This window comes from Nannospalax galili, unplaced genomic scaffold (genome assembly GCF_000622305.1).
Source record: "Nannospalax galili isolate Female #2095 unplaced genomic scaffold, S.galili_v1.0 scaffold126, whole genome shotgun sequence".
NCBI lineage: Eukaryota > Metazoa > Chordata > Mammalia > Rodentia > Spalacidae > Nannospalax > Nannospalax galili.
Window position 1 is genome coordinate 1,728,370 of NW_008355275.1, and position 12,664 is coordinate 1,741,033.

The 12,664-nt window shown below is 43.4% G+C and overlaps 1 protein-coding gene across 3 annotated transcripts in view; it reads left to right on the forward strand.

The window, feature by feature from the left end:
* Positions 1-337: 337 nt before the first annotated feature.
* Trim44 (tripartite motif containing 44) overlaps positions 338-12,664 on the forward strand; it is a 154,765-nt gene continuing 142,438 nt past the window's right edge. The window contains exon 1 of one of the 3 annotated variants that reach the window (XM_029555712.1): positions 338-1,467. In XM_029555712.1, the coding sequence (XP_029411572.1) occupies positions 802-1,467 (666 nt within the window). In that variant the 5' untranslated portion in view covers positions 338-801. The remainder of the gene's footprint in view (positions 1,468-12,664) is intronic. The other 2 variants (XM_017802997.2, XM_008852382.3) reach the window with 2 other exon arrangements.

The window sequence follows — 12,664 nt, forward strand, 5'->3', positions numbered from 1 at the left end:
AGGCAGGAATGCAAACAGACTCCGCGTACACACAAAGCGTAGTATCTCTTCGGATCGAAAATGTTTCATGTTTGCTCAGCCTGACACTGAGACTCGCAGAGGCTAGAGAAAAAACACAGCCCTTCTCGGGGCCCAGTGGAAACTCCACGAGCGCAGGTTCCATCTGGTAAGGAGCCCAGGGTCCCGGCCCCCTGCAGAACTCCGGGGCCTGTGACTGGGCGGCGACGGATCGGCCCTAGAGTGACAGGTCTGCAGAGGCTCCAGGCTTTAAGTCAGGTGAACACCTCCAGGGAGGGCGTGGGGGAGGCGGGGCTCACTGCCATCTCCTCCTGAGGGAAAGACCGAGTTCCCGCTTCTCCTTCCGGGGGCGATGCTCAGCCCCGCGGGAACACCCGAAAAGGGCCCTTGCCGCTTTAAGTGACTCAGGAAGTGAAAGGAGAGCGGCTGACAGCTAAGGGAAAGTGGAACCGGGGCGGCGCGGGCCCGCGGCGGCCGCGATCTAGCCCGGCGGCGGAGACCGTGCTGCGCGGCGCGGGGGCCGACGGGGCGCGGACGGCCGCGCCGGAAGTGGCGCGTGAAGGGGACAAGGCGCAGAGTGACGCCAAGCGGACCAGGCCAAGCCGCGCCAGGTCCTACGCTACGGTCCCGCTGGGGCCCTCAGGCCTCAGCTCGGCAGACGCGGCACGGCCCAGCCCGGTAGGCGGAGGCTCCCGGGCCAGCGACGACGTGCGTGAGGAAACAGCGGGCGGGGAAGGCGGCGAGTGCACAGGCCGCTAGGCCTCGGCCGCGTCCAGCAGCCACATGGCCTCCGGAGTGGGCGCGGCCTGTGAGGAGCTGCCTCCCGACGGCACGTGTGACGAGTGTGAGCCCGACGAGGCGCCCGGGGCGGAGGAGGTGTGCCGTCAGTGCGGCTTCTACTACTGCCGCCGCCACGCCGACGCGCACCGCCAGAAGTTCCTCAGCCACCACCTGGACGAGTATGTCCATGGCGCCCAGGCCTGGGCCCCGCCAATAGGCGGGGACGACGCGGCCCCCGAAGATGCCGAGGCCAAGGAGGAGCCCGAGCGCGAGGTAGAGAGCGAGGCCGGGGAGGAAGAGAGCGAGTCGGAGGAAGAGAGTGAGTCGGAAGAAGAGACCGAGACGGAGGAAGACACTGAGGATGAGAGCGGCGAGGAGAGTGAGGAAGACAGCGAGGAAGAGATGGAGGATGAGCAAGAGAGCGAGGCGGAGGAAGATAACCAAGGAGAGTCTGAGGCCGAGGGAGAAACGGAGGCCGAAAGCGAGTTTGACCCGGAAATAGAAATGGAGGCCGAGAGAGTGGCCAAGAGGAAGTGTCCGGACCATGGGCTGGATTTGAGCACCTATTGCCAGGAAGATAGGCAGCTCATATGTGTCCTGTGTCCAGTCATTGGGGCTCACCGGGGCCACCAGCTCGCCACTCTAGATGAAGCCTTCGAAGAACTTAGAGTAAGTACTGGGTCTCCAGAGCGTAGGTCTAAGCTGAGGTCAACTGAGCCTAGCTGGGCCCACGTTCATTTCCACTGTGTCTGTGTGTAGCTGGTCTGTGTAACCTGGGAGCAGTTCTTAGTCACCCATTTTGGGCTAAGATCGTCAAGTTTTCAGTTCTCACCTGAAAAAAAAAAAAACAAAAAAAAACAGGTACACATAAAATGCAAGGTGAAATTTCTGAAAATTTCCAAGTCTCTGGATCCCAGGTGGTGCATCCCTGGAAGATTTTGACCCCATGTTGGGCCAGTTCCACGTCATCATTGTTAACACGTGCTTTGACTGACGGTTCTTGCTAGGGGAGATTGATTCTTCCTGCTTTAAAACTTGGGGAAACGATAATTTTGACTAGTAAAGCTAAGGAGGTGGTTTCTCCAGTGAGAAGAATAAAGTGGTGACACTTGTCATGACTTGACACTTCGAAGCTTGGGAAAGGCGCATAGGGTGCCTGCCAAGTGCGTGTGGGAATGCGGGTTCTCATGTTTGTTGAACGAATTTGTAAATGATTTGCTTGTGTATTCAGTGGATGCTTACAGTCAATAAGAAACTGCTGCTGTTAACCAGGTGGAGGAAAGTATGTGATCTGTTCATTAAATGCCCAGCATATTAGTAGATGTCATGACTTTGGCTTCCCTAAGCACCATTTCAGCTGCTGGCATTGAGATAATGATTTTGATAATGAAGATATGCTATCCATATTTGCCCTTTATTTCTTTTTTTAAATTAATTAATTAATTAATTTTTTTTTTTAGACAGGGTCTCCCTACAGCCCCAGGTGGCTTGGAATTCACCATGTAGACCAGACAGGCCTGGATCTCAGAGAGATCCACCTGCCTCTGCCTCCCAAGTGCTGGGATTAAAGACATCAGCTACCATGCCTGTCCTTCTTACTCCTTTATTGCAAACTGCGTTCAAAAGCGGGCAGAAATGCATAGTCTAATAAAGAATTATAAAGCAAACACTGATGTAACTACCTAGATTAAGAAATACAACATTTTTATTAATATTAACCCCCCATGCCCTTTTCCAGTTACAACGATATCAATAACCATTATCCTGATTGTGGGGTGATAATTTTTTTGATTATCTTATGTATTTACAATGTATTTATGGATTTCTGAACTTGAACTCAACAATATTGGTATTACATTTTTTGTCATGGAGTGTTTTGAGTTTTACTTTATTTTTTAAGACATTTGTGAAATTCAAACATTGGATGGCTGTGGTTCTTTTTCATTGCTGCCTTGAATTCCATTTTGTGGATATGCCACAGGTTACTCTGATATAGATGAACATTTACTTGTTCCCAGGTTCTGGAGTTTCTGGCTGTTAGAAATAATGCAGGTGTAGCCAGGTGACAATGCCTATAATCCCAGCACTCATGAGCATCACAGTTCAAGATCATTTTCGGCTACATAGTGAGTTTGAGGCCAGACTGTGTCATGTGAGACTCTTGTAAACATTCTTGGTCATGTCTCCTGGTGTACATGTACCTACATTTAAATGCAAAGGCATTTCTTCAATAGTACTAGATCTTGCCAGCTATTTTCCAAATGGTTCTACTCATTGCATCATTATGAAGAGACTTCCCGTTGCTCTATGTCTTCACCACCTTTTGGTATTACAGTACTTTTAATTTTTCTCAATGTGGTGATCATGTACTGAATGGTATTACATTGTGGTTTTAATTACATTCCTTTGATTTTTAAATATCATGTATTTCCTCTTCTGTGAGGTATCATCAGGACTTTTGTTCATTTTAATATTATGTTATCTTCTCAGTAATATATTTTTTGTTTATATCAGTTTCAAGTGTCTTTTATTTTGTGGTTTCTCTTTATTTTAAAAACTATACCTTGAATTTTATTTTAATGTGGTAAAATTCATCACTGCTTTATGGTTTGTGCTTTTGTTTGTTTTAGTTCCACTTATGATTGATTTTTCTGTAGTGGAAGCAGTGACTCAATTAACTTTTCCTCCCATATAGATGCCAGTTGCTTTGGCAGCATTTATTGAAGAGTGTGCCCTTCTCAGTTACCATGGTTTTTTAAACATTTTATTTATTACTGTTATTATTTTTAATATTTTCATTTTATGTGTATGAGTGTACTGCCTACATGTATGTAAGTGCACCTGTGTCATGCAGTGCCCACAGAGGTCAGAAGAGGGCATCAAATTCCTCTGGAACTGGAATTACACATGGTTGTTGTCTGCCATGTGGGTGCTGGGACAAAACCCAGGTCCTCTGCCAAAACAGTCTGCTTTTAACTGCTGAGCCATCTCTCCAGCCCCTTACCATGGTTTTTTAACATGTTTTACATCTGGTAGAGCAGGTTTGACTTTGTTCTGTAGGAGTGTCTCCACCAGCTTCTTCATTTACATTTCTTAATATCTTACTATTAAAAAAAAAAGCCTGTAGGACTTACAGGTATTATCTTTAGGGTATCATGTTGAGTTTATAAGCCAATATAGGGAGAAGTAATTAAGAATTCTTTGGCATGTATGAAATTCTCAAATTATTTATTAAAAAAAATCCTTTGGACCCATTTGTTTAGGTCTTTATTCTAATTATTATTTATTTTGAGGTAGTCTATTGTGGCTCAGGCTGGCCTTGGAATTCCATATGCAGCTGAGGGTTTACCCTGAACTCCACCTCCTGGGTGCTGGAATTACAGGTGTTTACTACCGTACCTGCTTTATGGGGTGCTGGTAATTGAGCTCAGATCAAATGCATGCTAGGCAGTCACTCCTAACTATATCCCTAACATAGTCTTACAGTTTTTTTTTTTTAAATGGATATGTGTCATCAGATTAAGAAGGTTCTCTTCTATTACTAGTTTATAAAGCTTTTCTTAATTTTGAGTGGATACTGAATATCAAATGCTTTTTCTGCATCTTTTGGATTTACTTTTCTATGTTGATGTGATGAATTAATCTTTTAAAAAATTAAATACACAGACATGCCTCAGAAGCCTGTTCCCTTTCACCTGGTTCTTCTACCAGCTGCGGGCAACCACTGTTATTGGTTCATTTTTCTAGTGCTTCTTTTAAAAACCACAACTGTACACACAGATATGACCTTATTTTCATCTCTTTGTGCTAGTATATTTTATAACTGAAACAACCTTGCATTTCTGGGATTTATTTGACTCAAGTTGATCATGATGAAGGATTGTGTTTTTGGATTAGTTTATTAGATTTTATATAGGATTTCTTTTATTTGTATTAGAGAAATTGATCTGGTTTCTTGTTCTGTCCTCAAGAGATTGTATTACCAAGATTATACTGTCTTCATGATGTCTGAAGCAGAATGTTCCCCCCCCCTTGCCCCTCTCCCTCTCTCCCTCTTTTGAGATAGGCTCTCATGTAACCCATGGTGGCCTCAAACTTGCTGTGTGACTAAGGATAACCTTGAACTCGTACCTTAATCTTCCTGCCTCTACTTCTCAGATGTTAAGATTACAGGCCTAGAGATGAATAAATAAGCAAACAAATATATAAGTATTATAAATAGAAATTAAGTATAACGTGGGATTAGAGAGATGGGGAGAATGCTAGATCTTCAAGTTTTCATTGGACAAGTTTGGTTACCATGTGACCATTTTCCCATAGTTCTTAAACAGATGTAATTCTGAAAATGTGAAGTATCCACCACAGCCTCATGTGTTTGAACGCTTGGTGCCCAACTGGTGGTGCTGGTTTGAGAGATTGCGCAACCTTTGGGAGGTGGGGCCTAGATGGAGGAAGTGGCTGGCGGTAAGGGCAGGACTTGAGGTTTGTAGCCTGGGCTCTTTGTGTCCTGTCTCTGCTTCCTGACTGCCTGGGCTATGTAACCAGAAGCCTTATGCTCCGGCTGCCATGCCTTCCCAGTCATGATGGACTCTTTCCTCAAATGCTGAGCCTAAAGAAAGCTTTCCTTTCAAGGTTCTTCAGCCAGGTATTTTTATCACAGGGAGGAGAAAAGTAACCAGTACACCTTTTCTGATATATTAGTAAGAGCATGAAGCACTGGCTACGCAGTAGTTCTATAAATATTTATTTGTTCAGAAGAAGATGAAAATTAAGACTAAGGTAAAGGGGATGACTTGGCATTAGGTTAAATCACCGTTAAATGCTTCTGTGGAAAGGTTATGTGAGGCCCCAGCCTTGGGAGTTCCACTTCAGTCTCAACCTCAGAATGTACTTTCTTCTTGTTGTTCAGTCTGGGATGACAGTGCATTGCATATACTCCTTCCCATTGGTTGCTTTAATATCCAGAACCAGGGACTAATGGGTAGCAGGAATGAGCACAGGTGATCATAGACCTCTCTAAATGGTAAGCAGAGTATAGTCAGAGAGTCTGTAGAACTAGAGCTTTAGTCCTGATGTGTGGGTAGAGATGAGAAATAGTGTGAGAAACACAAAGGCCTGGCCTAGGAGATTGTTGTGAGGAAGGGGGTCCTGTGATCCTCTGTGTGTGTGTGTGTGTGTGTGTGTGTGTGTGTGTGTATGTGTGTGTGTGTGCGTGCGCGCGCATCTGTCTGTCTCTCTATCTGTATTATTACAAAAGAGATCAAGATGGTGTAGAATTAAGGGGAAAATCAAAATTGAGATCTTTTGATAGTTTAGCTTATGTGTTTGAGCGTTTAGAGGAGAGTAGAAATAATTGCTTCTTGGCCTTTAGGCTGAAATCAAGTATAGAGGAGAGGTACAAACAGTAGTATATGCTATGTGAGTTTAGAGAAAAGAGTCATTTTAGGCAGAGGCATGAAACTAGGAATGGTTTCTTGGAGAAAGTGATATTTAAGGTGGGCCTTGAAAGATGGAAAGGATTTACCAGATTGATAGAGCTGTTAGGTAACCCTCCTCTATGCTGCCATAGCAGTAACCTGGGCACATTTATTGTAGCACAAAATATTGGATATTATATTAGTGTCACCTCTGTCTATATCTGTTCCCTAGCATTATATTTACATTATTCATGTTTGTGTTCCCAGCACCATAGCACAAGGCCTACTGGATAATAGAGACAGAAATATTGGTAAATGAGTGATATGAAGTATAATAATCTTATCTAGTCCCAGGGCATTACTACAGAACTAAAAGGAAGCTGGTACTTGTATTAGTTACTTTTCTGTTGCTGTGATAATACATCATGATTAAAGCAGCTTACAGAAGGAAGAGTTTGTTGAGCTTATGGTTCTGGAGGGCTAAGAGTCCTTCATGGTCGGGGAGGCATGACTGGAGGCAGCTGGAGCAGAAAGCTGAGAACTCTTATCTTCCAGCATGGCAGGAAGCAGAGACATACAAACTGAAAATGAGCAAGGCTATATACTCTCATAACCCACCCCCAGTGATGTGCTTCCTCCAGCATGGCCACCTCTTCTAAAGGTTCCATGACCCTCCCCAAACAGTGCCACCAACTGACCAAGTATTCAAATACTGGAGCCTTTGAGGGGACTGCTCATTCAAACCACCACAGTACTGTAGTATATCAATATTTATAGTGGAATTAAGTTCTACTACATATAAAATAATGAAATAATTTGGAAAAACCTCAAATGACAGCAATTCAAGCAGGATATTTATTTCTCTCTCATGTAAATGAAGTCTGGATGCCGGCAGTCTAAGGTTAGAGGAACTATGAAGTTGCAAGTAATAGGCTCTTGCCAGCTCCACTCTGACATCCTTGTTGTAAACTAAGGTGGCCACTGAAGGCCCAGCTAGCACTTCTGCCTTCCAAGGTAACAGACCTATTTTAAGGCAGTTAGTTATCTAGAAGCACACATTGCTGCTTAGGTTTCATGGGACAGAACTCAATCCCATGGCTTTTCTAGTTGCAAGGGAGGCTGGGAAATAATAATTTGTCCAAGCCACAGTATAACTGCCTAGAAGTTGACATTCTGTTGCTAAATAAAAATGGGAAAATGGATACTGAAGTCTTTGCCCCCATTAGAGTTACAGTCCTAGCTGTGTTATGTTGGATAGTTCAGTTTCTCTGAGTCTTTGTTTCTTCTTTTTTTTTTTTTCTTCAAAGATTTTACTTATTTTAGTTTTATGTCTGTGAGTGTTTTGCCTGTATGTATATATGTGTACCATATGTGTGCAGTGCTGCTGGAAGCCAGAAGATGGTTGGTGGCAGATCCCCTTGAACTGGGGTTACAGATGGTTGTTGCCATCATATGGGTGCTGGGAACCAAACCCAGGTCCTTTGCCAGAGCAGCTAGTGCTCTTAACTGCTGAGCCATCTCTCTAGCCCAGGCTTCTTCCTAATTGTTCCATAATTGTTCTTCCATAATTGTTTTTTCTTTGGAGGGTTATGATGAAGAGAAACAAGATCATAGCTACACTTAACACAGTACCTGTGATCTTAAAAGCGCTCAGAAATCGATGGCTTTTATTACTGGTAGAGAGCCATCTGAGGTTCTATTCTTGGAGTTCAACTCCAGGCAAGTTAGTCTGGCAGCAGTGGATGTTCTGGACACTAAGCTTTCTTTGGGTGAACACTGTTCAGCCCCCTCTCCTTCTGTTCTTTCTGTCTGCTCTAATCTCCTCAGCTGATAGGCTAGTGAAAAACTTGTCTTCAGAGAAGAGGCTCCTGTAGATTTCAGTGTCCTGCTGGTGCCTTATGCATTAGCGACCCAAAACACAGCTGTTAGCTCTAATTTTAGGTTCACAGGTTTGGCTGGTAGTCCTTTTTAGATTCTGTTTTACATTCTGTAACTGTGGGACATTTTTACAGAAGCTGAGGAGGGGTGATGGGAGCAATTTACCCTTTACTTTCTGGTTAGAAAATCCCCTCAGTTTCTCCAGTAGGTAGTCATGTAGAGAAGTGCACGGGCCACATTTATACAGCTAGCTCTACTCTCCTTTCATTACTTTGGGTCTTTGTGAATGCTGGCAGGGTATAAATTGTGTTGAATTGCAGGTTCGTATTTGTGAAGAATAAAAATGCTAACCTTTGTCTGATGTTATAAACTAAAGGAGACTAAGCTTGTTGAATTTTAAAATTTCTAGAAATAAGGAAAAAGGAAAATAATAGCTGCCATTTGTTGAGTCCCTCTTAGATGCTCTTCCATTTGATCATCAGTACAGCACCACAATATGCTGTACTCTGTGATTCCCATTTACAGATGAGGAAACTGATATTCAAAGAGGTTGAATTTTGCTAAGGGTCACCCAGTTAGTATTAATGCAAAAACACAGTTTTTGCCTCCAAGAGAATAAATTTATATTAGAGCCAAAAATGAGTGCTCTTGGCCCAGGAACACAGATTCAGGTGACCCTAAATACCTTATTCCAACATGGTCATAGTTCTGTTAAGTTTTTATGGTAACAAAATAGAGTCATAAAAATATTTTAAAAATATACATTGGTGTTACCAGATGTGGTGGTAGTACCTTTAATCTCAGCACAGGGTAGTCAAAGGCAGGCATATTTCTATGAGTTCCAGGCCAGCTAGAGCTACATAGTGAGACACTGTCTAAAAATAGCCCCCCCCCAAAGCCCCCAAAATGAAAGAAAACCCATTGGTGGGAACATAAGATAGGCCAGTGAGTTAGTTACTATTCTGTTGTGATATGACACCATGACCAAGGCAGCTTATAGAAGGAAGAGTTTATATGTCATATGATTCAGAGGATGAGAGTCTATAATGGCAGAGGAAGGCATGCCAGTGGAACAGAAAGCCAAGCGATCACATCTTCAAGCAAGCACGGGAAGCAGAGAGAGACAGGAATTCCTCCAAGGCTTAAGAACTTTTAAAGCCTGCCCCCAGTGATGTGCTTCCTCCAGCAAGGCCATAAGGCCACACCTCCTAAAACCTCTAAAAACAGCATCACCAACTGGGGACAAAGTGTCTAAATACGTGGAACCTATAGGGGACACTTAATTGAACCACCAAAGAGCCTGTGAGGGACATTCTCATTCAAATCACCATTGCAGTTACAGTAAAGCCAGGAAGCCTGTAGGCCTCAGGTATGATCTGATAACATCCTTAGCCTTTGGATTGGTCTCCTGATGATTGCTATCTATATAAAAGTATTTAATGCATAAAGATCTTCAAAACTTTTTCTCATCTATGAAGATTTCTTCCTATTCTGCAGACTAGTTTGATTATTAGCAAGTGGTTTTCTTAATTGCTTTCCATTTTGCAGTCCTGTAGCTTAGTATGTGATACAGTTGGCCCCATTGTGTAGAATAGGCTGGCCTCAAACTCACAGAGATCAACCTGCCTCTGCTTCTTGGGTCTGGGATTAAAGGTGTGTGCCACCAGGCCTGCCCTTATTTTTGGTTTTTTGAAATAGGGTCTTGCTGTATAGTTCTGACTCACCCGGAACTTGCTGTGTAGCCCAGGCTGGCCCCAAACTTGCAATTCTCATCTCTGCCTTCCGTGTACTGAGATTATAGGTCACCATACTTATTCATTTTAGCTGTCAATTAAAAAATGTAAGCAGAAGCATAGTTTTCCAAAATTCATTTATGGAATACCTGAGCAAGAGTTTGAAGACATCAGTCACAGAGAGCCCCTCATGTACCTGAATAAGTCAGATTTTCAATATGTATGGTTTACTGCCAACTAGTTGATTAGGGCTCAAATGCCCATTGACAGAAGATAGCACAAATATGGGATACTTACACAACTAAACACTATAAATGGCAATGAAAATGAATGAGCCAGCACTGGACAAATATCAAAAAGGTGTTTGAAAACCAGACAACTGGTAGAAGTATATGTACTGAATGGTAACACAGGCGAAGTATTTTTAGCAATAGGGAATCTAACAATAAATAATTCTAAGTCCAGGGATGGTGGTATATGCTTTTAATCCCAGTACTTGGGAGGTAGAGACAGGCAGATCTCTATGAGTTCGAAGCCAGCCTGGTCTACATAGTGAGACCCTGCTTCAATAAATAAATAGCCCTTGGTCTCATGGAACTTACAGTCTGTGAGCCAAATATAGTAAGCAAGTTAAATAATATTTCAAATGATGTTAAATACTATGAATAAGCACACTCACTAGTGAGGGACACAGAGAATGGGGAGGATGAGAGAAGAGGAAGACTGTTGAAGGGTGACCTTGAAACAGGCACTTAGAAGCTGTTTTTGTTAAATAAAATTGCCTCCAAACAAACATAGGATGAAAGCCTGACTTGTCACCTTCATTCTGTACTGTGGTTGAAGATAGATAATGCTGGCCCTAACCTTTCCTCTTGAGTTACCTTGAATTCTAGAAAGAGCAAAACCTCAAAGGACAGAGCACCTTCCACATGGGGGCAGTTATTCATGAGGACAAGGTTGCATCCTCAGCTATTAACAGATTAACAGTTCAACAACGTATATGACTGCTTTAAGGATCTAAGCTGAGGCAGTTAATGATGGGCAGGACAACACTCTGGCTAGGACTGCTTAATTAAATCTAAAATTTATGCCAGTACTCTGAAGGCAGACTTGGGGTCATTGGACCCTTACATTTATTCCTTTTCCCATTGTTACCTCATTGAATAAATATCTTCTCTCTGCTTTTCACTATTACTTGTCTTTTTAATTGGTGTTTTGGGGCTGGGTCAGCCCAGAGCTGTAACAACTTAGATATAGCTAGAGCCAACCTCCCAGCAACCTGGGAGGACCTAGGGGCATAGTGATTTAAGTGATAGTGTTAATAAATGTGAAGGCCCAAGCTTGCTAAGGCACTTGAAAGAATGGCTGGAGGTGTGCCCGATTCTTCCCTTTGAAATAAGACAGTACTTGTTTTGGATTTTACAGAAGCCCACCCACAGTTAAGAGACTTTTAAAAGAGACTTTGGACTTTTAAGTGTTTGGATTTTTTAAGGACTGTGGGGTTTTTAAGGTTATACTGTCTTATGTTGTGATATTAACGTCGTATCTTGGGGACAGAAATTGGAAAGTTATGGTTTCATAGTGATGTTTCTGTGTCAACTTGGCAAGGGGTCAGTTGTGCTGGATAGCTTCAGTGTCAACTTGACACACCAGGGTTGAGGGAGCCACGATTGGGGAATTTCCTCTATTGGACTGGCCTGTGGCCATGTCTGAGGGGCATCTTCTTGATGAGTGATGTGGGAGGAGGGCCCAGCCCATTGTGGGTGGTGCCATCCTTGGGCAGGTGGGACTGCCTTACATAGGAAAGCAGGCTGAGCAGGGGCCAGGGGAGCAAGCCAGTAAGCAGCATTCCTCCGTGGCCTGTGCTCTAGCTCCTGCCTCCAGGTTCCTGCCCTGATTTCCTACTTTGGGCTCCCTGATGAACTGTGACCTGGGAGATGTAAGCTGAACACACCCTTTCCTCCCCAAGTTGGTATTGGTCTGAGTATTTTGTCACAGCAATGAAGAATGAAGAAGGACATTACCCAAGTTTTATCTATGTGGTACATGGAAATTAAAGTACCAGATGGGTGGAACTAACCTTCTTATATATTTAAGTCATACTTTGAGGCCTATACTAATCTGGTCAGAGGGATTTGAAGGACAGTTTTTGCTCCTTGCCCTCCAAGTTAACTAAGTTCCAGGAGACTATGCAGCATCTCTGAAAATGTCTGGGAACTGTGTTGAGTCACCTGCCCTATTGATCAAGGAGGCCATGGAGACCCCACAAGATGGGCTTGAACCAGATTTCAAGCTACAAAGAAGAGGGTCAACACAGAGGAAACATTTCCTCCAATTTTCAAAATGAAGTCTGTCATGGTCAAGGAGGACCTTTTGACTTTTCTTCTCATAAATGGAACTGGAAAGAGAAAGGAGCCAGGGGGTCCTCCCATGCCCATGTGACCCCTGAGGTACACATCCTGAAACGACCTTAAGAGTAAAAATAAATTGGTTAATCTGGGCAAACTATATGGTCTTAAACACCCAATAGAAAAGAGTAACCAGAGATTAAAGTGATCAGTATAATTATTTAAGAGTCCATGTGTATAACCTAAGTCTATATAACAAGAAACAATGCCAACCAGGAGATACCTTCCTTTGAGTTCTTGGCCAGCATGGCCCAAGAGTCTCCCAGACAGTATTCTAGCATAGAACTGGGAAAATGAACAGGAGACCCCAATCTTATCTCAAGGAATGTTGGCAATGATTGCTGCTGGATGAGGAAGAGCTGATCTTCCTAAAACAAGAACTATAGATAGGCTGACTAGACTCAGTGGATGGACTAGCACTGATAACACA